This window comes from Muscardinus avellanarius (assembly GCF_963383645.1).
Source record: "Muscardinus avellanarius genome assembly, chromosome: 5".
Taxonomy (NCBI): domain Eukaryota; kingdom Metazoa; phylum Chordata; class Mammalia; order Rodentia; family Gliridae; genus Muscardinus; species Muscardinus avellanarius.
Genome location: NC_137790.1, coordinates 119,908,098 through 119,934,286, shown reverse-complemented (window position 1 = coordinate 119,934,286; position 26,189 = coordinate 119,908,098). Strand labels below are relative to the sequence as shown.

The following is a 26,189-nucleotide window of genomic DNA, read 5'->3' as shown; positions in this document are numbered from 1 at the left end:
TACCCGAGATTCATTTGGAGATTGATTTGAGACCAGAATAAAGCTTGGATCTTGCCACTGATAGAAGACTAACTCTAACAGTCGATAGAATGTGTAACACTTCCAATGCCTGTTTACAAACAAGTAAACTGAGACACAATATTGTAATGTGGAGTTATCCCCGTCAGTGCCCCTCTGACCCAAACCTTCAGTGTCTCATTGGCACTCACTTCCTAAATAATGTGAATCTCTGGTCTCCAGCCTCTCCAAGATCTAGCCTTGACAATGTTTCTGTCTTTCTCTCTGGTTGTCCTCTCTCCTGAGCTTTCCAGTCTGTCCCCAGCATTTGGTTCCACACCCTGGGCTGGGCCTGTGTTTCTGGTCTCCTCTTCCTTCCTCTGGCTGCCAACTTGCTCCACCGACTCTCCGGCCCACCATGTACCTCCATTACCCTGGTTCTCTCCTGGGAATGCCAGCCATGCTTAGCAGGCTACTCGGTTGCCAGTCAGTTTTTTCCCCCTTTCAATTTTCTAACCATCTTCTCTTCCATTTTGCAAACAATACCAGTCAGTGCAGGGTCTTTGTATGCTTTCTGTCCGTGAATAAGTAGACCATAAGTTCAACTTATGGGTTAGCTACCTTTTCTACCAGTCTTCGTGCTCTGATGGACTTGCCTATCGTTTACTCTTAAATTTCAATGCATTCTAATTTATTGCCTTGGGAGGATATGGTCAAGATGCTCAGAAAAGTATAAGGTGACCCAAAGAAGTTTCCTTGCAGCAAAAAACAGTGCCAGTGTTGTTTCACATTTGAACTTAAAACTTGCAGACAATGAATTTTTTGGTATTATTTTGCTTTTTTTTTTTTAATCTTGTTATTTTTTCTCATTTTTTATTTTTTATCATATTTTGCTTTTCTTATTACTTAATCATAATAAAATGTCTTCATCTGCCGTTTAACTGTTCATCTCACTTCCCCCCAGTACTGATCGATTCTATTTACAAAGTCACCGAGGGCCGGCAGTCGGAAATCTTCCACAGACAGGCGGAGGGGAGCTTCGATCCCAGCTGCTGCTTCACCATCTACCATGGCAACCACATGGAGTCCCTGGACCTCATCACCTCCAACCCCGAGGAGGCCCGCACCTGGATCACTGGCCTCAAGTACCTGATGGCCGGCATCAGTGATGAAGATTCCCTGGCCAAGAGACAGAGGACCCACGACCAATATCCTCCCTAGAAACTTACTGGTTGTTATAATTACTAATGCTTATCAACTGTACAAACTAGTAGGTTCCATTGTGGCATTCTCATCCCTGTGTACAAGGTGCTTTTGTTGTATTCACTCTTTCTACTGTCCTCTCTTGCCTCCCCCACTAACTTTACTCTTTTCCCTTTCCTAATAGCCCTCCTCCTAGATCTTTGAGTTTTGTGCATGTGTATGTGAAGGGAAATGTGTCAGCTTTGTATTGCTGTGACTAAAATACCCAACAAGAATGACTTGGACGAGGAAAGATTTATTTTGGCTCATGGTCTCAGATGTTCAGTCCATGGCTAGCCAGCTCCAAGACAGAAACATCATGGTGTTAGGGTGTGGTGGGGGAGAGCTCATGGCAGCTGGAAATCAGATTTGGAGATGCCCTCAGGAATCTATTTCCTCTGCCTACCATTACTATTTAGTAGGCCATTCAAATTATTAACCCATCCAGTAGTGGATTAATTTACTGAGGAGATTAGAGGCCTTATGCTTCAGTCATTGCAAAAAAGCCCCACCTTCAACCTTTGCTGCATGAGGAATTGTGCTTTTAAAACATTAGCTTTATTTATTTATTTATTTATTTATTTATTTATTTATTGTAGGTCTGAGGATGGAACCCAGAGTCATTCTACCTCCAAGCTACACCCCTGCCCTATTTTTTTAATTCTTTATTTGAAACATGGTCTCACTAAGTTGCGAAGGACCTCACTAAGTAGCTGAGGCTGTCTTCAAACCAAGATCCTCCTGTCTCAGCCTCTCAAATGCTGGGATTACAAGCGTGAACCACCACGCCTAGCTTAAAACATTAGCGTTTTAGTGAACTTTTTTTTTTTTTTTTTTTTTTTTTTTGGTGGTACTGGGGGTGGAACCCTTCTACCTCTGGGCTACACTCCTAGACCTATTTTTTAGGTTTTTATTTGGAAACAGGGTTTCTTAGGCCAGCAAGGCTGGCTTCGAACCGGCACAATCCTCCTGTCTCTGCCTCCCAAGCGTGGGGATTACAAGCATGCCCCACCATGCCTGGTTTTTAGTGAACATTTTAGACCCAAATTGTAATAAGAGAATTAGACTATGCTCTTCCCCCTCACCCCCAGTTGTGAATCTTTGTTGTTGTTGTTGGTTTTTGGTGGTACTGGGGATAAAACCCAGGGACATTCTACGTTTGAATTACACCCCCAGCCCTATTTTTTATTCTTTATTTTGAAACAGGGTCTCACTGAGTTGCAAAGGATCTTACTAAGTAGCTGAGGCTGTCCACGAACTGCGATCCTCTGGTCTCAGCCTCCCGAATGCTGGGATTACAAGTGTGCGCCACCATGCTCAGCTAGTTGTGAATCTTAAAACCATTTTTCTTTCTGTCTCATATTTACCTTTTGTACCTTCTCTCCCTTTTCACTCCTACACCAAGTAAAGGAATACATAAAGCTATAGAGACTTAGGCTTTTATGAGCTAAGGAGAATTCTTCCAAAGAGACTAAATGAGCCCCACAATCTGAGAGCCTCCAGTTAAATATTACCATTTTTTTAAAAATTGTAAGACTATTCATAAAGTATAATAGAAAAAACATTGATTTGGATGGGAGAAAACTTGTTTTATCATAAAGTCAATTTAGTTGAGCAAATAATTTTTTTGAGTTCCAATTATGTAACAGGCACCAAGCTCCTATCTGTTTTTTTCCCCCTTTGTTTTTAACTTATAGTTTGGAAACTGAATTGCTTGCTATTCAAGAAAACCAATCCCTCCCTCCCTCCCTCCTTCCCTCCCTCCCTCCCTCCTTCCCTTCCTTCTTTCCTCTTTGCTTCCCTCCTTTTCTTCTTTTGGAACTCAGAACCTTGCACATGCTAGGCAAGTGCTCTACCACTGAGCTACACCCCAGCCTGGAAGTAATTTTCTACTTCTAACATTTATCCTCTCTAAATTGCTTGAAAATAAGAGCCTCAGTGTAATTCTTGGCAAACTCAATCTGTGGTCCTGCAGTACTGATGAGAGAGAGAGGGTTACTGTGCCTGGCCTGAAGCACCCTTCCTGCTGGGATGGAGCTGGGCGTGTGGGTAAAATGAGGCATTTGGCCAGTTGACAGCTTGGATTCTTGGCATTTGGAATGGTCCTGTCCCTATGGGAATGGGATGGAGTGCCACCTCTTGGGTGTCATTGGCATGTGGCTGCATTTTCCCAGGAGTGGTGATCAATTCATGTTGCTGGAGTTGTGACTGCTCACTCTGTGTGTTGTTGGAGCAGGGGCGCGTTCAGCCCAAGGGTGGATCTTGACTGTGTGGAGGCCTGAGTGGACCTGTGCTGATGTTTCCATGTGTCCTCAGCTTGCATATGAATGCAGGTGGGGGTCACAGATGAAAACAACAGAAACACATGGCTAACTCTCTGTGCTTCTCTCTTCCCTCTGTTAGTTTGATTCTTAATTCTTTCTTTCTTTCTTTCTTTCTTTCTTTCTTTCTTTCTTTCTTTCTTTTTTTTTGGTGGTACTGGGGTTCCTGGAAACCCTTCTACCTCTGGGCTACACTCCCAGACATATTTTATATTATTATTTGGAAACAGGGTCTCTTAAGCCAGTGTGGCTGGCTTTGAACCTGCGTGATCCTCCTGTAGCTTCCTCCCAAGTGCGGGGATTACAAGCGTGCGCCACCATGTCCGGCTTGATGCTTAATTCTTTAGTATTATGGTAAAAGACAAATGAGCAAAAACACTGAATGGAGATGTTTCTTGGCCTGAACATTAGAAGCTTCTTTCTGTTGTATTGGTCAATGGTTCGTTCTTTTTTGTGGTACTGGGGTTGAAACCCAGGGGCATTCTACCTCTGAGCTACACCCCCAGCCCTATTATTTTATTCTTTATTTTGAAATAGGGTCTCACTGAGTTGCAAAGGGCCTCACTAAATAGCTGAGGCTGTCTGTGAACCACGATCCTTCTGTCTTAGTCTCCAGGATGCTGAGATTACAAGCGTGAGTCACCACGCCCGGCTGGTCAGTGGTTTCCAAAACCTGTTTTGAGCTGAGCGTGGTGGTGCATGCTTGTAATTCCAGCATTGGAGAGGCTGAGACCAAAGGATTGAGGTTCATGAACACAGCCTCAGCTACTTAGTGAGATTCTCCACAACTTATGAGACCCTGTTTCAAAAATAAAGAATAAAAAATAGGGCTGGGGGTGTAGCTCGGAGGTAGAATGCCCCTGGGTTCCATCCCCAGTACCGCCAAAACAAACAAACAAAAAACCAAAACAAAACCCCAAAAACCCAAAACTGTTTTAGTTGTCTATGTTTTCTGACATTTGAAATCAGTCATATTTAAATCAACCATTTTGATAGCCAAAGGATTTGGTACTCTGAAACTGTGCTTCGTGGAAGGTAAGTGAACCCCAGAACCGAACAGAGAAGCAATTTTATAAGAAATGTAGAGGCAGTTGATATTTGTGTGAATAAAGTGGGGTGGGGAGATGGCAAGCTATATTAAGACAGGGAACCATTCTTGTACCAATTTTTTAGAGTTAGATAAGATTTTAGATAATATCTTAATAGCAGAATGACATCCTTGGTTACACATACATTTAATTACACTCATTAAGGAGAGCAGATTTGGGATGTTCATGATTAGACTTCATTCACAGCTGAAACTAATCAGCAAATGAATCATGAGAATCACGCATCTTTTAAATGACTGAAGGAGAAAAATCTATGCAGCCTAGAGTGTGAACACCATTGTTTCTGTAGCTTGGCTATATTGAGTAGAGCTCAGTGAAGTCTAATCACGGACGTCGCGAATCACGTAGCGTCATGGTGAGGGCCCGAGATGCGGTGCTGAGCTGTGGGGTCCAGCCCAACTATGCCTTGTGCTGTGTGAATCTGGGTGAATCACACTCTTTGTCTTCTGAGTCTGTCTGATGTGGCACTGAGGGCGACCATGGTGCCTATTCAAAGGAGGGGTGTGGAGAGCACGTGAATTATATAAACCAAGCCCAGGCAGTTTGTAAGTAAAGTTGTTGTTGCTGGAGAGGTAAGGAGCAGCCATTTTTTGCATTCCTATTGGGATAAAGTCAGAAATCTCTGTCACCCCACCATCTCTGTGCAAAGATAATGGTGCTGGCATCTAGTCTCAACATTTTCTTCATCGGACTTTTCTTACCTTATCTCCTTTTCCTCAAACTACAGGACAAATCTGGTCCATCACCGTTTTCTTTCTTTTTTTTTTTTTTTTCCAGCACTGTGGATGGAACCCAAGGTCCATGTTAGGCAAGCACTCTACCAATGAGCCTTTTTTATTTTTTGTTTTGAGATAGGGTCTCACTAAGTTGTACTGGCTGGTTGAACTTAGCTATCCTCCTGCCTCAGATTTCCAAGTAGCTGGGACTGTGGTTGTCCACCACCATGCTTGACCTGACCTCTATTTGTCTGAATTTAAAGTGGTGGGGGAGCTGGGTGTGGTGGCGCACGCTTGTAATCCCTGCGCTTGGGAGGCGGAGATAGGAGGATCCCGCAGGTTTGAAGCCAGCTGCGCTGGCTTAAGAGACCCTGCTTCCAAATAAAAAGTATAAAATAGGTCTGGCAGTGTAGCCCAGAGGTAGAAGGGTTTCCAGGAACCCCAGTACCACCAAATAAATAAATTAAAAAAAAATTAAGTGGTGGGGGAAAAATAAAACAGAGCATGACATTTTGTGATATGTGAAAGTTATTTAAAATTCAAGCTTCAATGTCCATAAATAAAGTTTTATGAGAACACAGCCAGGTTCACTCATGCATGCATTGCTTATGGGGTAGCTTTTGTGCGACAGTGGCCGTGTAGGGGAAGTTGTAGCTAATGTCAAATGGTCTGTAAAATCTAAAATGTTTATTATCATCAGGAAAGGTTTGTGCATCCTTGTGCTGAATACTATCCCCTATAGTTTCTTTATAGAAAATACTAGAGCATTCCTTTTCATTCAGTTTTATCCTTCCGGTTTTTCTCTGCCCAGTTACTGTCTTCTTCTTAGTTATTGTGTGTATGGCCATAAATCATTAATTCGGGGTTTTCTTGGCACTCACATATTAATTGTGAAGGACACTTCGAAGCTATCAGATCCTCTCACCACCATTGTATCCCGTGTGACTGTTACTTGGAAAGAATGGTTTTTCCTTTCACAGACTCTTAGAAATGGAATGCATCTCATGGTTACCTAATTATGCTCCTGACACTGTTGATCAGGAAACAGAGGCCCCCATGAGGTGACATGAGTGGCTGATTATCAAAGGCCAGGTCAGCGGTAGAATTAGGACAAGTGTCTATTTCTTGGTTGGACTCCTCCTGTATTTGCTTATCAGTCCCATGTCTCCTAAGCCAACGGTCAAGGCCAGCTGATGGAGAGGTGCCGAAGACCTTGCAGGCACCAGTCTATCCTAATGAGATTTCATCTGCAGGATAGACTCATGCCAAGATCTGGCTGCTTCTGCCTCTTCTCTGGAGAAGCCTTGGAGAGCCTTGATAAAGAATTGTAGAATAATTTACATGCTGGGTGTGGGGGCACATGCCTGTAATCCCAGTACTGGGGAGGCTGAGGCAGGATTGTAGGTTTGAGGCCACCTTCAGCAACTTAGCAAAACCCTCAGCAATTTAGCAAGACCCTATTTAAAAATTAAAAATAAAAAGGGCTGAGGGTGCGGCTGAGGGTGTAGCTCAGAGGTAGATTGCCCCTGGGTTCAATCCCTAGTACCATTACCTTCCTCACCCTTCCAAGTTGTAGAGTGAAAGGATAAAACATTATTGTTATTGGAATAATTTTATCACTTCTTTGTACTGTGGCTAAATAACAGAGCAGCGTCCCCAGTCTAAAGCAATGGAGTTCATGGAGTAGATTCTGTGTGCACAGAAAAGGGTAAACAATGAGACTCAGGTGCTTATTAATAATTAGCTTTAATTATTCACCCTTTTGATTCATCAGGTTTTTTTTCCCCCTAGGTCTAGTTCTCCCTTTAACTTCCAAGTGACATATATAATGAGGTCCTGATGAACTGTATAAGAAGACTACACTTGAAAGAAGTGGACTCTCATACCTACTTAAAAATGTTGTAGAGGCTGGGCGGGGTGGCCCATGTTTATAATCCCAGCATTCGGGAGACTGATACCAGAGGATCATGGTTAGCAGACAGCTTCAGCTACTTAGTGAGGTCCCTGGAAACTTAGTGAGACCCTGTTTCAAAATAAAGAATAAAAAAGAGGGCTGGGGGTGTAGCTTGGAAGTAGAATGCCTTTGGGTTCCATCCTCAGTAACACACACACACACACACACACACACACACACACACACACACACAATGTTGTAGAGGGAATAAAATGTGAAACAAAGTGTTTACAATCTGAAAATCAGTTGTACTTCACCCTAGAAGGAGGGAGACTTTAACCTTCTGGTTGTTTCCACTTTCTATAGCACTGTCTTCTACCATCAACATTTGAAACACACAGGAGATGTAAATTGTGCTCTCCCAGTGCTAGGGCATTAGTTAGTTATTTTGAGTGGAAATGGAAATCTTTCAGTGCGTGTCACCTACTTGATGAGAAGATACTATCCCTCGGTCTTCTTTTCCTCCTGTTCCTTGCTTCCCTTAGTTGATTCTCTGGTTTCTTTCCATCACCTCTTTTCTGTTTCTCTTCATTACCCTTCAACTTGGAAGCTCCGTTTGGTATTCCAAGCATGTGTACATTCCTGCCTTCTCTAACATGCCCTTCAACAACTATGAATCATCCATTTTTTAAAAAAAATCCTCTCTGCTGAAAGTCAACTGAGAGTTTTCAATTCCTTCATTTATTTTGCTTCCCCACTGTGTAATACAACCCAAGGCTCATCTCACAGAGGGTCTGATAAAATCTCACTCACATGGTATACATCCTTTATACCTAAACTCAGCATCCTACTCTCAGTTGCCGAGATTCACAGCTGAGCCAGAGGGTTGCCATGGCACAGTGGGTTTCCACTTCCTAGTTGGCTGTGAATAGAAAGTTGTGCCTGTTGGGTGACAACTTTCAAGGCCAGTGTAGGAAGAGGAGCATGGGACAGAGAGAGACCTCCCATGGAGGAGCGAGGAATGCTCTACCAGGTCCCCAGAGACCTGGATTTGAGACCTGGCTCTCTTACCAATTCTAAGAAAATTTCTGTTTTATTTATTTATTTATTTATTTATTTATTTATTTATTATTTTTGTGGTACTGAAGATGGAACCCAGAGGCCTTCTACCTTCGGGCTACACTCTCAGAGCTATTTCATATTTTATTTGGAAACAGGGTCTTGCCAAGTTGCTGAGAGCCTCACTAAGTAGCTGAGGCTGGCTTCGAACCTGCACAATCCTCCTGTCTCAGCCTCCCAAGCGCTGGGATTACGAGCGTGCACCACCACACCCGGCCTTCCTTTAGTTTTATATCCTTATCTGAACAATGATGATATTGAACTAGATGGTCTAATTTTCTTTTTTTTATATTTTTATTTTTTTTTATTGGTGCACTGTATTCATACATCATAGTGGGATACAAACTTTTGTAGACATACATGCACACATCACCCAGTCATCCCCCACCCGATTCCCACCCCATTCTTTCCCCATCCCTCCTTCCCATGCTTGGCTTAGTGGTTGACATCTAGTATTATAGCAATTTATCCAAAATTAAAAATGATAATCTCACATAACAGTTTCATTTGTCTGATACCAAGCTTTTGATGACTTAAAGATAACATTTCAATATTTCTTTTTGCTTTCTTTCTTACCAGAGAATATTTTTTTTTCTATTTTTTTTAGGTGAAACTATCATATATTTATATATTTATTTTTCAGAAAAAAATCTATCCTAATATGGAATATGGATTCTAGATACCCAAAACGATCTTGAAAAAGAACAAAGCTAGAAGATATATATTTTCTGATTTCAAACCATATAAGGCTACAATAATTGAAACAGTGTAGTACTGTTCTAAAGGCAGATATATAAACCATTGGAGTTAAGTACAAGCCTAGAGCTAAATTCTTCCCTATATTGTCAAGTTATTTTTGACAAGGTTTCCACGAACATTTGGTGGTGGAAATAATAATCTTTTAACTAAATATTGTTGAAAAATAATAATTACATGGAAAGAATAAAATTGGACCCTTACCTAATCACATATACAAGTGTTAACTCAAAATAGATAAAAGACCTAAATATAAATCTTAAGACTATAAACTTTTAGGAGAAAATCTGGGTCATAAAACCTCACAACATTGAAATTGGCAGTGATTTGTTGGATATGATTTCAATGGCACAGGCAACAGAAGAGTATACAAACTCCCTAAAAAATAAAAAAAATTGTATATCCAAAGACAATGTAAACAGAGTTAAAAGTTACTAATAGAATTGGATAAAATATTTCCAAATGCTATATCTGAAGGTATATTAATATTCCAACTAGAAATCCTAAAAATCAACAACAATAAAGGCAAAAAATACAATTTAGAGATAGGTAAAAGACTAACATAAATAATGAATCTCCAAAGATAACCAATCTTAGTTGTCTGTTGGATGGAAAATCTTGTTTCTCTGGTTCTGGTGTGTGTTACCTATTTCTTCTTTGTAGTTAATCTCTTTGAGTATTTTCTCTAGCGCTGGTTTTGAAGACATAAATTCCTTCAGTTTCTGTTTGTCATGGAAGCTTCTTATTTCCCCATCTAATTTGACAGAAAGTTTTGCTGGGTAGGAAATTTTTGGCTGGAAGTTGTTTTCTTTCAGAGTTTGGAATATGTTCCTCCAAGCCCTTCTGGCTCTCATGACTTGGTTTGGGAAGTCTGGAGTGATTCTAATTGGTTTGCCTCTGAATGTCACTTGGCCCTTTGTTTTTGTTGCCTTTAAGATTCTCTGCTTGGCTTCCACATTGGTCATTTTGACAATTATGTGGCGTGGGGATCCTCTTCTCCGATCCTGTCTAAAGGGAGTTCTATACGTTTCCTGGGCCTGTGTATTGACCTCTTGCTCTATGTTTGGAAAATTTTCTGCTATTACTTCCTTGAAGATATTTTTGATCCCTTTGGTTTCACTTTCTTTTCCCTCCTCTATTCCAATTATTCTTAGGTTAGCTCTCTGAAAATGGGCCCATATTTCTTCAATATCAGATTCCTGCTGTCGGATATTTTTTTCTAGATTAGAAACTATGCGTTCATTTTTGGAATGATCATCTTCTAAGAGCGAGATTCTGTTCTCCATGTGCTCTAATCGGTTGTTTGTGCTTTGAATTGAGGTCTTTACTTCATTAATTGCATCCTTTATCTCTTTTTGGCTCTCTCTGAGTTCTTTTCGAAGCACCTCTATTATTTCTACAGTTATTTTCCTGATTTGATCTTCTAGAAATCTCTGATTTTCTGTTTTATCGGGTTCTGATGTTGTGGGGTTGTGGGCATTCGTTGCTCCAGTGTTATTCCTCTTTCCCATGATTTCGGAAGTTTGTGCCTTCTCTGGGTTCTTCCCTGTGTCACTACGGCTTCACTTAAGGTGCTCTGGATCTCGAGTCTGTAGTATATCAGACCCCACTACTCCTTTACTGGGTTGTATCACAGAGTCTCCGACCCAGGGAGTCGATAGAGGCTGCTTTAAACTATGGGGGGGGGTGTGCCAGGTTGCACGTTCTCCTATGGTGTGATATCTCTGCCACCGCCACTCCCCCACTGGGTCAAGTCCCAGGGAGTACAGTACTGGGATTTCTCCTCTGTGGCCCGCAATTTGACTCACTGTTCTTGAGTACGCAGATGCAGCTGTACTGGACTTGGTGAATTCACTGCTGCTGCCGCCGGTGGCAATATGGCGATGCTGCCACACCCTCGGCCATGAGGCTGGCGTATTTTTTCTTCTCTGGTTTTGAGTTCCACTCTGAGTCCCTGCAGCGTGTGCTGAGCTCAGCCACTGGGAGCTTTAGATGCTTCCTGTGCCGAAAGATCCCGCCTGGCTGTTCCGCAGCGGCTCACCTCGGCTTACTGTAGCCGTCCGGTGAATTTGCCACTGCTGCCGGCAGTATGGCGCTGCTGCCGTGTCTTTGGGCGTGAGGCTGGTGTATCTCCTCTGTGGCTCTGAGCTCTGTTCTCAGTCTGCTTTCTCTCTGGCGCCTGGTGATTTTTTTGTTTCTCTGGTGATGGTGTTTTCTGGCTATGAAAGGCGCTGATTTTGTGGTAATGGAGATTGGTTGTTAGCAGGGCTCTTAAGCCCCACTTTTCTCGGTTGCCATCTTCCCGGAAGTCCTATATTTCTATCCTAATTTTCTAAATGTAGAAGAGGGACTGAGAAAGTTGAAATCCTGTGTCAGGAGTATTGTGAAGGTAAAAAGATATTAGAAGGGAGAGTGCAGAAGAAGATAAGGCCTAAATTTGTTGTATTGGCGGCTTCATTATTAAGGGATCATATGTACTATAAAAGTATATATTATACTTTTATTGGTGCATTATAATTATACAGCACAGTGAGGTTCTATGTGATACAAATATATATGCACACAGCACTTGGTGCACTTCCCTCTGCAACCTCCCCCATCCCCCAGTACTAGAAGGGGATTGGTAGTGATGCCTTCATGTATGGGCTTAGCATTATTTGAGCTGTTACCTTCCTCAGGCCTCCCTTTTCCCCTCCCCATCTTTCCCAATACCCTTCTTCCATTCTACTGTTCTTTCTTCTCATTTGACCAAACTCCATTTTGTCTCCTGTTTTCTTACTAGCTTCCACACATGAGAGGAGACATATGACCCTTGACTTTGACTTTCAGAGACTGGCCAACCTCACTTAGCACAATTTTCTCCAGTCCTATCCACTTCCCTCTACATGACCTAACTTTGTTCTTTATGGCCGGGTAAAATTCCATTGTATTGCCTATGGCCCATTTTCTCTATCCATTCTTCTGGTGACGGATATCTAGATTGCTTCCCTAATGCGGCTGTTGTGCATTGGGCTGTGATAAACTTTGAGCAAAGTGTGTGAGAGCTGTCATCACCCTGAGTGTCTCTGCTGCATGCCATCTCTGCCTTATGCATGGAGAGCCTGATCCAACCCTATATCTGCGGACTGATGAGGGCAAGAGGTTTGTATGATAAGCAGGGGAGCATTGCTGGGGAACACTGGCCAGCAGAGAAAAAGGGCTAATGGACAAGTGCAAACAAGTAAATTGAGTTATGGCATTTACTAATGGGGATATAAATTAATATACTGTCTTTTTGTTTGAGCAGAATGAGAGCTAGTAATGCAGTGTTTTTCCCTTCCAGCTGATGAAATGGAGTGTTTTTGCAATAATAGGCTTGATGTTTAATTTGGATAAAATTGGATATGAATGTGAGAATTAAAGAGCTCTCAACAGTCTTGTTTGACTTTGGTTTCCCATGAACGTCTGCCCTGCCTCCTACCCGGTCTTAAGTAGCTGTTTTCTTCACTACTAACTCAGTAGAGCCTGTGTATTACAGGGTCTCCTCAAAAGAACTTCTCTTCTTTGGGTGTGGTGGTGCATGCCTGTATAAGTCCAGTACTTGGGGGACTGAGGCAAGAGGATCTCAGGTTTCAGTCCAGCCTGGGCAACTTAGCAAGACCCTCAACAACCCAGTGAGACCCTGTTTCAAAATAAAAAATAAAATAGGACTGAAGATGTAGATCAAGTGGTAGAACACCCCTGGGTTGGGTTCAATCTCCAGTACCAAAAAGAAAAAAAAAAAAATTTCTCAAGTTCCATGTTGCTGGTAGATGTCCTTGGGAGTATTCTGTAGCAGAACAGTTTTTATATTGACAACACAAGTGTTTTCTTTGACTTTTCTTCACGTGGGTGAAGCAGACCTTTGAGGAAGCTGATAAGAATGGTGATGGCTTATTGAATATTGAAGAAATACACCAACTTATGCATAAACTGAATGTCAATCTGCCCCGAAGAAAAGTCAGGCAGATGTTTCAGGTAATGCTTGCACAGTGGCGTTGGCCTTTATGCTAAAAACACAGAGATTTCTGATGTGCCTTGCTATGTGAAAAGGGGATATTTTGTTGGAAGCTACTATTGCTTGATGTGTTGTTCTGTTTTTCCCCCACCCCCTTTGGTGAAGAGAGGAATTTTGTTTCATCAAAGAAAAAGAACTCCAAAAACTTAACATAAATTCAGTTTCACTTCCTCAAGTACTTTTGTGTTGTGGCAGTTTTTAGAGAGTAATTATGAGCACTCTTCCTGATACTTAAATGATGGAGTAAACTCAGGTCCCACGAAAAAGACAATGACATTTCATCTGCCTACCTCTTGTGAGGATAAGAACAAACACCAAATAACAGGAAGAAAAATAGTACTCATCCAAGACCTCTCAAGAGCTCTCTGTTTTGTTTCTGAGGAGCTTAAGGTTTCAAATCCCTAAGTTTACAAGTGCTAAACACTCCCACATTTAGTGAGCTCATACAAGTTCATTCAGCACATGTTGGTGTTGGCAAAGATACTTTTTCCCTGTTGATTAGTCACTGCAGTAAGTCTTGGGACTGGACTTTCTCTGCATCCAGTGAGGTTATATGCGGTCCTCTGTCTGAGCTATAGGAGTGAACTTGGTTAAGTTTAAGACAATGCTAGGCTGAGCATGGTAGTGCCTGCCCGTAATCTCAATACTTGGGAGCCTGAGACCAGAGGATAGCAGGTTCAAGACTAGCTTCAACAACATATTGAGACACTCAGCAACCTAGCAAAGCCCTGTTTCAAAATAAAATATAAAAGATGTTCAACATCATTAGCCACTAGGGAGATGCAATTCAAAACTATGCTGAGATTCCATCTAACCCCAATCGGAGTGGCAAGCATAAAGAAATCAAATAACAACAAATGCTGGTGAGGATGTGGGGAAAGAGGAACTCTTTTACACTGTCGGTTGGAGTGCAAACTAGTTCAGCTGCTATGGAGATCAGTGTGTATATTCCTTAGAAAACTGGGAATAAATGTACCATATGATCCATCTATACCACTCTTGGGAATCTTTCCAAAGGGGTTGAAATCAGAGAACTACAGTAACATATGCAGACCCATGTTCATAGCAGCACAATTCGTAATAGCTAAAATATGGAACCAACCTAGGTCTCCATCAACAGATGAATGGATTGCAAAATTATGGGAAATACTCACAATGGAATTCTACTCAACGATAGAGAAAAACAAAATCATGTCATTTCTAAGAAGATGGAAAGACCTGGAGAACATTATGTTAAGTGAGATCGATCAGCCAAACAGAAAGAGAAGGGACATATGTTTTCTTTAATATAATCAAACTAGGGAGTATTAGGAATTCCAGAGCGACTCCAGAAAATGGAGGTGAAACCTCAGCAAAGCTGAAATGGAAAGGTAGGGGATATAGAAGGCTGAGGTTGATTAATGGAGGAGCTACATTAACCTATGTGTAAAAATATGAATGTAGCAAGGTCAGCCTGGACACTCATTGTTGGGAGGAGGGGAAGGGGAAGTAGGGAGGGAGAGGGCACCAAGCACAGTCTGAAATGTATGCCATTTTCAATATGATCCACATAAAATAAAAAAATAAATTAAAAATATAAAAAATATATGAAAAGGGCTAGGGGTATAGCTCAGAGGTAGAATGCCCCTGGGCTCAACCTCAGTGTTCCCTCCCCCACAAAAGACAATGCTAGATTATTAGTCATGAACTAGAATATTATTTTACAAAAGGATTTATTTGGAAATAAGTCATATACATATCTATGTTTTGCAGTAACTTGCATTTAAGTGACCAGGTGGGTGATACAAGTTTAGGAGAGCATTGATATTTTATGTTTGGTGCTTCTGTTCCTAACCATTTGTTCTTATAGAGGTCAGGATCAGAGCAGCAAGGGAGTGACAGGCTCTTTCTCTCAGCCTCCATCTGCTAAATCCTCCAAAAGTTTTGGATTTGGGAGCATTCTATATTTCAGAGTTTTGTATTAGGGATACTAGCTTGCCTTATGTCAGGAGCATTCTTTCTTTTGACAGTATTTCTGGCGAAGACACTAAAGTCTTCCTAGAGTTTCCCTTTTCTTCCCCCCCGGTTGCAGCAGAAGTGAGTTTTAAAAAAGTAATCTTTCAAAGTATGAATGGCATCTTTTGACGTCTTCAGATGCTGTTGTTTAAACCCCAGAGTCTTACTGTTCTTAATTGGCTAGGCATTCACACCGAAGTCTAGAAAAATGACTTATCTCTGAATCTAGGACTAAATATTTTGACACAAAGTTATGGCAGGAATATGAACATCACACCTAGTTACTTAGGATGCAGAGACTCTCCAACAAAGAGCCTCCCACATAAATAAAAGTTGTGATTCTTTAATTCAATCTATCTATCTGTACCTTTAAAATAACAGAAGGCAAGAGTGATCAGCCTCACTTAGAAACTGTGTAAGGTTTGAGAGTTAGTTAGTGTTTACTCATAATTGGTCCAAAGTTAGCAAAGATAAAAAATTATTTCTACCTTACATTTGTTTGTTAGTAAATTAATCATGTTTAAATTAAATTAATTATGTTTAACATAAGAGTTGAGGGTCGTTCACGAGAGCCATGCAGTTCATTCCTGGCCAGATTTGTTCAGTTAAAACTGTGTTCACTTGGATGAGGAAGAGCATATAAATGGATTGTTGCTTTTATATATCCTTAATGGTTTATGACAAATTCAGCCAATCAGAAGTAAGATGATGAAATGTTCTCACTCGATAATTATTAGAAACAAATAAAGTCCACATAAATCCAGATAGATTGTTCAGATTTTTCCATGGAGAGAAAGCAGGGAGGCACCCTGATGTGATGGCGTAAGGGCATCGTAGCCAAAGGTGGAGAGGCATGGAGAGTCTCTCCCAGGGAAAGTCCCTCTGGTCAGATTACAGTTCAGAAGTTGGTTGGGGACTGGTGTTTTGTTCATGCATTAAATTTATTCTCTCTCTTTGTTCCTGACTAGTCTTGTTTAGAGTTAGGATCTCTCTTTTTCATTAGTTTCTTCAAAAATCACTCTTGGTTTTTTTTAAACCTTTGTTTTTATCTCATTAATTTCTGTTTTTATGATTTCTAATATTTTCTTTGATTAAACTTTTTTTAACTTTTGACTTGAATTTTTATCTTCTGTTTTTAATCTATTTTGCTTCCTGATAATTTGACTTCAGGTTTCTCTTTAGTTACTTTTTTAGCTTTATTGTACAAGTCCTCCTTCCATCCATCCATCCTTCCTTCCTTCCTTCCTTCCTTCCTTCCTTCCTCCCTCCCTCCCTCCCTCCCTTCCTTCCTTCCTTCCTTCCTTCCTTCCTTCCTTCCTTCCCTCCTTCCTTTCTTACCCCTTCTCTCTGATTTCCTCTCTCTTTCTTTCTGTTTTTTCTTCTTTCTTTTGTTTGTGGTGCTGGGGATTGAACCCAGGGCTACTGTACAAGTTTTAATATGTAGTGTATTTGTTTCCTTCTGTATGTTTCACTTCTTATTTAGACATGTATTATACTGCTTCCATAGGTGTTTTTGTTTTATTTTAGGCTTCTTTGTTGATGTATAAATTTACTCTGGTTAGATGAATTGGTTTATATAAGTTTGATTTTTTTTATAACTTGCTGAAACTTTCTTTGTGAACTAATATCTAGTTTATCATGTTCCATATGTGCTTAAAACGAATGTGTTCACCACTTGTGATTGGCATACTGACCCATTATATAAAACAAACATCCCTACTTCCCTATAATGAATTTACTATTTCAAATTTACACACCGCCATTATTTTCTACACCTTTTCCAGGAAGCTGACACAGATGAGAATCAGGGAACTTTGACATTTGAAGAATTCTGCGTTTTTTACAAGATGATGTCATTGAGACGAGACCTTTACTTGTTGCTTTTGAGCTACAGTGACAAGAAAGATCACCTGACTGTGGAGGAGCTGGCCCAGTTTCTGAAGACAGAACAAAAGGTATCATTAGACTACTGGACCAAATGCTTACTTAAAAATATTTGTCAGAGGCCGGGTGTGGCACGCTTGTAATCCCCGTGCTTGGGAGGCAGAGACAGGAGGATTGCACAGGTTCGAAGCCAGCTGCGTGTCCTGGCTTAGGAGACCCTGTTTCCAAAATAAAAATGTAAAAATAGGTCTGGGAGTGTAGCCCGAAGGTATAAGGGCTTCCAGGAACCCCAGTATCACCAAAAAAAAAAAAAAAAAAAAAAAAAATATATATATATATATATATATATATATATTTGTCAGGATGTGCTGCTATTATTTAAAATTGCATATAGGTATGTTTTAAATATAGGATCGAAGGGTAAATATCACAGGTCTATAAAAATCTTATTTTATGATTCATTTAAAATATTTTCCTTGAAGCTTTTAAGGGAGGAAGTGATACACTGAACATTGGATTATGCAGTCTTGTATTATAAATATATTGGGTAAGAATAGGCATATTCTTCCATAAAGAAATGAATGTCAATGGGTTTAATTTTAGATATAATGGTGATATGTTCTTTATATTAATACTATGAAGTATTAATAATAGTATAAATTTATGCTTTATATACATAATATATAATAGCATGAATAATACATACATATATATGTAAATATATTTACACCAATATACCTAAGTATTTAACTATGACATAATTCTTTCTTTTGTTTTTGCGGTACTGGGGATGGAACCCAGGCACATTGTACCTCAGCCCTATATTTTAGTCTTTTTAGTTTGGAAACAGGGTCTCACTGAGTTGTGAAGGGCCTTGCTAAGTAGCTGAGGCTGTTTTCGAACAATGATCTTCTGGTCTCAGCTTCCCAAATGCCGGGATCACAAGCGTGCACCACCACGCCCAACAGCTATGACGTAATTCTTTTTTTTTTTTTTCAGGTCTGGGGATGGAACCCAGGGTCATTTGACCTCTGAGCTACACCCCCTGCCCTATTTTTTATTCTTTATTTTGAAACCGGGTCTCACTGAGTTGCAGAGGGCCTCACTAAGCAGCTGAGGCTGTCCACGAACCGCGATCCTCTGGTCTCAGCCTCCCAAACGCTGGGATTACAAGCGTGCACCACCACGCCCGGCTATGACATAATTCTTAACTGGCATTGGATTATATAAAAGGCTAGTAAGTTAGGCCCTGATTAACAAAGGGAAATCATAAATATATTTAATATAAGACATTTTAATTTAATATCACATGTGCTCAATTGTAGTCAGCAAATTTGTTCATCTTATACTAATGTTTTTTTTTTAACAATTTTTTATTGAACATAAGTAGTATACATTTATACTATATTTGGTGCTCTCTCCCCCCTGTCCCCTTCCCCCCCCCACCAATGGTTGTCCAGGTTAACCATGTCTTATTCATAATTTTACACATGTTCAGGTATAGACCCTCCTTAATCCAGATCGGCCTTTCTCCTCTCCTATCTTTCCATTAAAATTTAGCTAGTATTTCCCCTCTAATATCTGCGGTCCTACTGGTATCCTTTGTGTTTTCTAGTTTGGGCATATTAGAGGAAACATGTGTATCTTCTCCTTCTGTGCTTGGCTGATCTCACTTAACATAATGTTCTCCAGGGCTTTCCATCTTCTTGCAAATGATATAATTTTGTTCTTCTTTATGGCTGAATAAAATTCCATTGTGTGTATTTCCCACAGTTTTGCTATCCACTCATCTGTTGATGGTGATCTGGGTTGGTTCCATATTTTGGCTATTACAAATTGTGCTGCTATGAACATAGGTATGCATATGTTGCTGTAGTTCTCTGAATTCAACCCCTTTGGAAAGATACCCAGGAGTGGTATAGCTGGATCATATGGTGGATCTATTCCCACCTTTCTTAGGAATCTCCACACAGATCTCCATAGTGGCTGAACTAGTTTGCATTCCCACCAACAGTGTAAAAGAGTTCCTCTTTCCCCGCATCCTCGCCAGCATTTGTTGTTATTTGATTTCTTTATGCTTGCTACTCTGACTGGGGTTAGATGGAATCTCAGTGTAGTTTTGATTTGCATCTCCCTGATGGCCAGTGATGAAGAACATCTTTTCATGTATCTATTAGCCCTTTGTATCTCTTCTTTTGTGAAGTGTCTATTTAGTTCATTTGCCCATTTCTTGATTGGGTTGTTTGTTTTGCTAGTGTAGAGTCTTTTGAGCTCTTTGTATACTCTGGATATTAGCCCCCTATCAGAATGGTGGCTGGTAAAGATCCTTTCCCATTCTGTAGGCTTCCTCTTTAGGTTATTGATAGTTTCCTTTGATGAGAAGAAACTTTTTAGTTTGATGTTATCCCACTTGTTTATTCTTGCTTTAATTTCCTGAGCTTTGGAGGTTTTGTTGAGAAAGTTACTGCCTGTGCCAATATGTTGTAGTGTTGAACCTATGCTCTCCTCTACTAGCTTCACCGTCTCAGGTCTAATTTCTAAGTCTTTGATCCATCTTGAGTTGATTCCTGTGTTTGGTGAGATATAGGGGTTTAGATTCATCTTTTTACAAATGGTTAGCCAGTTCTCCCAGCACCACTTGTTGAAAAGGCTGTCTTTTCTCCAGCGTATGTGTTTGGCCCCTTTGTCAAAGATTAATTGACTAAAGATGTGTGGGTTTGTTTCTGTATCTTCTATTCTAATCCACTGGTCAGTATATCTGTTTTTGTGCCAGTACCATGCTGTTTTTACTACTATTGCTCTATAGTATAGTTTGAAGTCTGGGATTGTAATGCCTCCTGCGTGTTTCTTGTTATTGAGAATTGCTTTGGCTATTCTAGGTCTTTTCCTTCTCCATATGAAGTTCATGATTGATTTTTCTAGGTCTCTGAAGAATGTCACTGGTATTTTGATGGGAATTGCATTGAACCTATAGATCAGTTTTGGCAGAATGGCCATTTTGATGATATTTATTCTGCCTATCCATGAGCATGGGAGATCTTTCCATCTTCCAAGATCTTCTTCTATTTCTTTCTTTATTGTTTTATAGTTTTTGTTGTAGAGGTCTTTTACATCTTGGGTTAGGTTTATTCCTAGGTATTTTATAGGTTTTGAGGTTATAGTGAATGGAATTGTTGTTTTTGTTTCTTTCATTGTGGATTTGTTGTTGGCGTAAAGAAAGGCCACTGATTTCTTTAGGTTGATTTTGTAACCTGCGACTTTGCTGAATTTGTCGATCAGCTCCAGAAGTCTTTTGGTTGAGTTCTTTGGGTCTTCCAGATAAAGGATCATGTCATCTGCAAATAAGGATAGTTTTACTTCCTCTCTTCCTATGTGGATTCCTTTGATTTCCTTCTCTTGTCTGATTGCTGCAGCAAGAATCTCAAGGACTATATTGAAAAGGAGTGGTGATAGTGGGCATCCTTGTCTTGTTCCTGACTGAAGCGGAAATTCTTGCAGTTTTTCCCCATTCAATATAATGTTGGCTTTGGGTTTGCAGTATATTGCCTTGATGATGTTGAAGTACTTTACTTCTATCCCAATTTTTTGCAGTGTTTTTAACATAAATGGGTGTTGGATTTTGTCGAATGCTTTTTCAGCATCTATTGCTATGATGATGTGGTTTTTGTTCTTGGTTCTATTTATGTGGTGAATAACATGTATTGATTTGCGTATGTTGAACCAGCCTTGTTTTTCTGGGATGAAACCGACTTGGTCATGATGTATTATTCTCTTGATATAGTTTTGAATGCGTATAGCTAGTATTTTGTTTAGAATTTTTGCATCTATGTTCATTAAGGCTATTGGTGTGTAGTTTTCCTTTCTTAAGGTATCTTTATACTAATGTTTTAATTATCTTCTTTTTTTTTCTTTTAAATTTTTTTATTGGTGCATTATATTCATACAACTTATTGGGGTAAAAAACTTGTGTGTACTCATCGCTGATTTAACCCCTACCCAATTCCCACCCCATTCCCTCCCCATCCCTCCCTCCCTTGCTTGGCTTAGTGGTTGACTTCGATATGTTTAAGTACATTGTGTGTTTTAGAGATTTTCTTCTTCCCCCCTCCTTTCTCCTCCTTTAGGTTGTCTTGTTTGCTCCTCTATAGGATTTCCTCTTTCAAGAGTTCCTCCTATGACCCATTTCTCCCTAACTCTCACATATTAGGGAAAGCATCTGATTTCTTATTTTTTGTGACTGACTAATCTCACTTAGCATAATTCCTCCAGTTCCATCCATTTCCCTGAAAATGATGTAATTGAGTTTTTTAATGGCTGAGTAAAATTCCATTGTGTACATATCCCACAGTTTTGTAATTCATTCATCTATTGATGTACATCTTGGCTGGTTCCATAGTTTGGCTTTGGTCAAGTTTATTCCTAGGTATTTTATTTTCTTGTGGGAGATCCTGAGTGGAAGTGTTTTCTGAATTTCTTTTTCAGTGGATTTATGGTTGGTATACAGGAAAGCTTCTGATTTTTTAAGATTGATTTTGTATCCAGATACTTTGCTGAATTTTTTGATCAGTTCTATAAGCCTTTTGGTTGAGTTTGCTGGGTTTTCTAAATATAGTATCATGTCATCTGCAAATAGTGAAAGCTTAAGTTCTTCTTTTCCTATTTGTACTCCTTTGATTTCCTTTTCTTGCCTTATTGCTCTGGCTAGAGTAAGTGAGACCCTGTTTCAAAATAAAGAATACAGAATAAAGAAATAAAAATAAAGAATAAAGAATACAAAATAAATAGTATAAAATAAAAAAAAGAATACAAAATAGGGCAGGGGGTGTAGCTTGGAGGTCGAATGCCCCTGGGTCCCATCCTCAGACCCGCAAAAAAAAAAAAAAATTTTTTTTCTTAAGTTACTAAAAATATCAATTAGCAATATGTTGTTAATATACATGTGATCACGCCCATCTAGTTTTGGTACTAATTTTTTTAAAATTGAATTTGGGGGGTGATTTCTATCCCAGAGCCATTTGACTCTTTTAATTATCTTTAATTTGACTCTTTTAATTATCTTTAATTTTCACTTATTTAAGCCATAAAGTTCTCAGTTAAACTTGGCATAACCCAAAACCTATTTGGCCTTCCTATTCAGAGCTAATAGGTGCTGCTCACTGGTTTCTAAGTGTCCCAAAGGACTCACTGGTCCAAAATCTGCTGTGATCAAGGTGGGCCAACACTTATGGTAGATAAGTGCATGTTTTGAAGTCTGACTTACATGTTGATTAATTTGTGATCGGATTCTTGAACTTTTTGCTTTTGCAAGTATAAAAAAAAAGATAAGAAAGCATTTAATAAATCGATTCCAGACATGTTTCCTCTCAATTATTTGCTCAGTTATTTAGTATTAAAATATTCATAACTTTTGAAATGTATCTTTATAATGCTGAACAAAGACTTTGTTTTAGTTCTTAAGAAAGCATTGAGTGAGTTTTCACATGTTAAATCATTTTTTGTGCTAATAAAATAGTTATAGAATGGTCATTTAGTTGGTAGCATTGCTTTGGATGACAGACATGACTATTTCTCCCTATGTATGTTTTTTAGTTAAAATTTTTGAACAGTATTTAAAAGGTCATTTTGTCTTGTTTTTATGTTGTGTTTACTGTTTGTGTATATGTGTGGGGGAGAGAGAGTGAGTGAGAAAAAGAGAGACAGTAATGGACAGGCAGACAGATGAAACCTGATAGACCAAGAAACAGCAGAGACAAATAGGTAGACGATATTCCCCGAACAAGGTCGTGTAGGGATTTCTTCCATTAAAGGGCATTGAAGAACCAGCCTCTAGCACAGTGCTACTAGCACTTACTCAGAACATGGCAATACCCAAAGAAGAACTATTTTTAATACCTTTCTTGACGTCTCTCTATATTCTCAAAGTTAAATGTGTTAATCATGTTTTATGGCAGTTTTGTTTATTTATTTTTAATAGCACTAATGACCTTTACTTATGTAGGATTACACTTCATTTGGTATGGTAGAAAAGGATTGAGACAAACTGGATATATAGCTTTGTTTAGTTTCTGACTGATCACATTGACATCTCTTTCTTAATTTTGTGAGTTATAAAATTCTTTTGTTAGTAATAAATACTGCCTTTGTAAGACTGGTGTGAGAATTAAAAGAGAAGTGAAAGTAAATGCATTTATTCATTTTTTTCTTATGGTGCTTGGGATTGAACCCAGGAGCTTTCACCCTTTTTATTTTGAAACACCTCCAACCCTATTTATTTTGAAACAGAGTCTTATAGGTTGCTAAGGGTCTTGCTAAGTTGTGGAGGCTATTCTCAAACTTGTGATCCTTTTATCTCAGCCCCCCAAGTCAAGTACTGGGATTAGCATATCAATTTCAAAAGCCTGTATATATGTGTGTGTGTGTGTGTGTGTGTGTGTGTGTGTGTGTGGTATTGGGGTTCCTGGAAACCCTTCTATTTCTGGGCTACATTCCCAGACCTATTTTATATTTTTATTTGAAAACAGGGCTCTTAAGTCAGTGAGGCTGGCTTTGAACCTGCGCGATCCTCTTGTCTCCGCTTCCCAAGCGCAGGGATTACAAGTGTGTGCCACCACACCCAGTCTCAAAAGCCTATTTTTTTTAATCCATTGAATTAATGAATGTTAAAAAATTCTTGTGAAGTTGTAGAAGGGTGCATTCTTTTAATAGGGTACTTTTACAATTTATTAAATTTTATAAAATTCATAAAACTTTGACCAAGCCTTCAGTAATTCATTTTAAGGAAATAACTAAGACTATACAAAAAATTGTTATGAATTTGTGCATTTCAGCACTCTTTAAAATGGAGATTAACATGGTATAAGTGTTCATCAAGAAAGTCATTAGGAAAAGCCAGGCGTGGTGGCGCATGCTTGTAATCCCAGCATTCGGGAGGCTGAGACCAGAGGATCGCGGTTCACGGACAGCCTCAGCTACTTAGTGAGGCCCTCTGCAACTCAGTGAGACCCTGTTTCAAAATAAAGAAAAAAAATAGGGCAGGAGATGTAGCTTGGAGGAGGTCAAATGCCCCTGGGTTCCATACCCGCAAAATAAATAAAGAAATAAAAAAGAAAGAAAAAAAAGAAGGTCATTAGGCCAGAGGTTGATGGGGTTTAAGTTTTAAAACTGGATTTTTATAATGGGATGAATTTGAGGCAATTTGATGATCTGTATTTCAGTAATTTCGTTTTTTCAGATGGCATAAGATTGGGGCAGAAATCAGAGTATTCAACATCTGCCAGTTTACTCAGTTGTGAAATGAAATAACACTGCCAGACACGTATGCCATCCAGGATTAGGTGAAATCACATATTGGCCCATGGGTAGAATTTTATTCCACTAAAGCTCTCTGAAAATTGAAGTCATGCCTTTGATAGATCCAACTGATATTTGATTAGGACTTTCATCCTTAGTTGTGGATGTGCGAGGATTCTCAGTCTTGTCCATGAAACAACAGAGGTAGGTAAGGAGCAGGCGGCTGAGCTCCTCTCCATTGTCTCCTTCATTTAGACACTGAGACCCACAAGGTCTCCTGGTCTGTAATTCTAGAGTACTAGGGTTGAGGAAGTGGGTTTTTTTCTTGTCTTGTTTCTAACACATACTGGTTAGACAACCACCTACTTCTCCACATTCTTGCCAGCATTTGTTATTGTTTGTGCTTTTAATGATTGCCATTCTAATTGGGGTTATGTGAATCTCAGGGTAGTTTTGATTTGCATTTCTCTGATTGCTAATGATGTTGAACATTTTTTCATTGTCCATATTTTAATTGGGTTGTTTTGTCGCAATGAGTTTAGTTCTTTGTATATTCTTTTTTAAATTTTTTTATTGGTGCATTGCATTCATACATCATAATGGGATAAAAAAAATACTTTTGTTGGCATACATGCACACATCGCCCAGTTAGCCCCTGCCCGATCCCCACGCCGTTCCTCCCCATCCTTCCTTCCCATGCTTAGCTTAGTGGATGACATCTAGTATTATAGCAATTTATCCAAAATTAAAAATGATAATCTCATGTAACAGTTTAATTTGTCTGATACCAAGCTTTTGATGACTTAAAGATAACATTGCAATCTTTCTTTTTGCTTTCTTTCTTACCAGAGAATATTTTTTCTTTTGTTTTTTTTTTAGGTGAAACTATCATACATTTATTTATTTATTTTTCAGAAAAAAAATCTATCCTAATATGGAATATGGACTCTAGATACCCAAAATGATCTCACAAAAGAAGACAGCTAGAAGATGTATATTTTCTGATTTCAAACCTTATAAAGCTACAATAATTGAAACAGTGTAGTACTGTTATAAAGGCATATATATAAACCATTGGAGTTAAATAAAAGCCTAGAGATAAATTCTTCCATATATTGTCAAGTTATTTTGACAAGGTTTCCACGAACATTTGGTGGAGAAAATAATAATCTTTTAACGAAATATTGTTGAAAAATAATAATTACATGAAAAAGAATAAAGTTGGACCCTTACCTAACACCATATACAAATATTAACTCAAAATAGATAAATAAAGTTGGACCCTTACCTAACACCATATACAAATATTAACTCAAAATAGATAAAAGACCTAAATATAAATCTTAAGACTATAAATTTTAGAAGAAAATCTGAGTCATAACACCTCACAACATTGAAATTGGCAATGATTTCTTGGATATGATTTCAATGGCACAGGCAACAAAAGGGTAAACAATCTCCCTAAAAGATAAAAAAATATTGTATATCCAAAGACAATGTAAAGTTAAAAGTTACTGATAGAATGGGATAAAATATTTCCAAATGCTATATCTGAAGGTATATTAATATTCCAACTAGAAATTCTAAAAATTAGCAACAATAAAAGCAAACAATACAATTTAGAAATAGGTAAAAGACTAATATAAATAATGAATCTCCAAAGATAACCAATCTTAGTTGTCTGTTGGATGGAAAATCTTGTTTCTCTGGTTCTGGTGTGTGTTACCTATTTCTTCTTTGTAGTTAATCTCTTTGAGTATTTTCTCTAGTGCTGGTTTTGAAGACATAAATTCCTTCAGTTTCTGTTTGTCATGGAAGCTTCTTATTTCC

At 39.1% G+C, this 26,189-nt stretch overlaps 1 protein-coding gene across 5 annotated transcripts in view; it reads left to right on the top strand.

Annotated features, from left to right (window-relative positions):
- PLCH1 (phospholipase C eta 1) overlaps nucleotides 1-26,189 on the top strand; it is a gene marked incomplete at both ends in the record, with an annotated part of 197,680 nt that overhangs the window by 99,249 nt on the left and 72,242 nt on the right. For all 5 annotated transcript variants that reach the window (XM_080696174.1, XM_080696173.1, XM_080696171.1 and 2 more), the window contains 3 exons: nucleotides 962-1,205; nucleotides 13,021-13,150; nucleotides 16,970-17,140. In XM_080696174.1, the coding sequence (XP_080552300.1) occupies nucleotides 962-1,205; nucleotides 13,021-13,150; nucleotides 16,970-17,140 (545 nt within the window). The remainder of the gene's footprint in view (nucleotides 1-961; nucleotides 1,206-13,020; nucleotides 13,151-16,969; nucleotides 17,141-26,189) is intronic.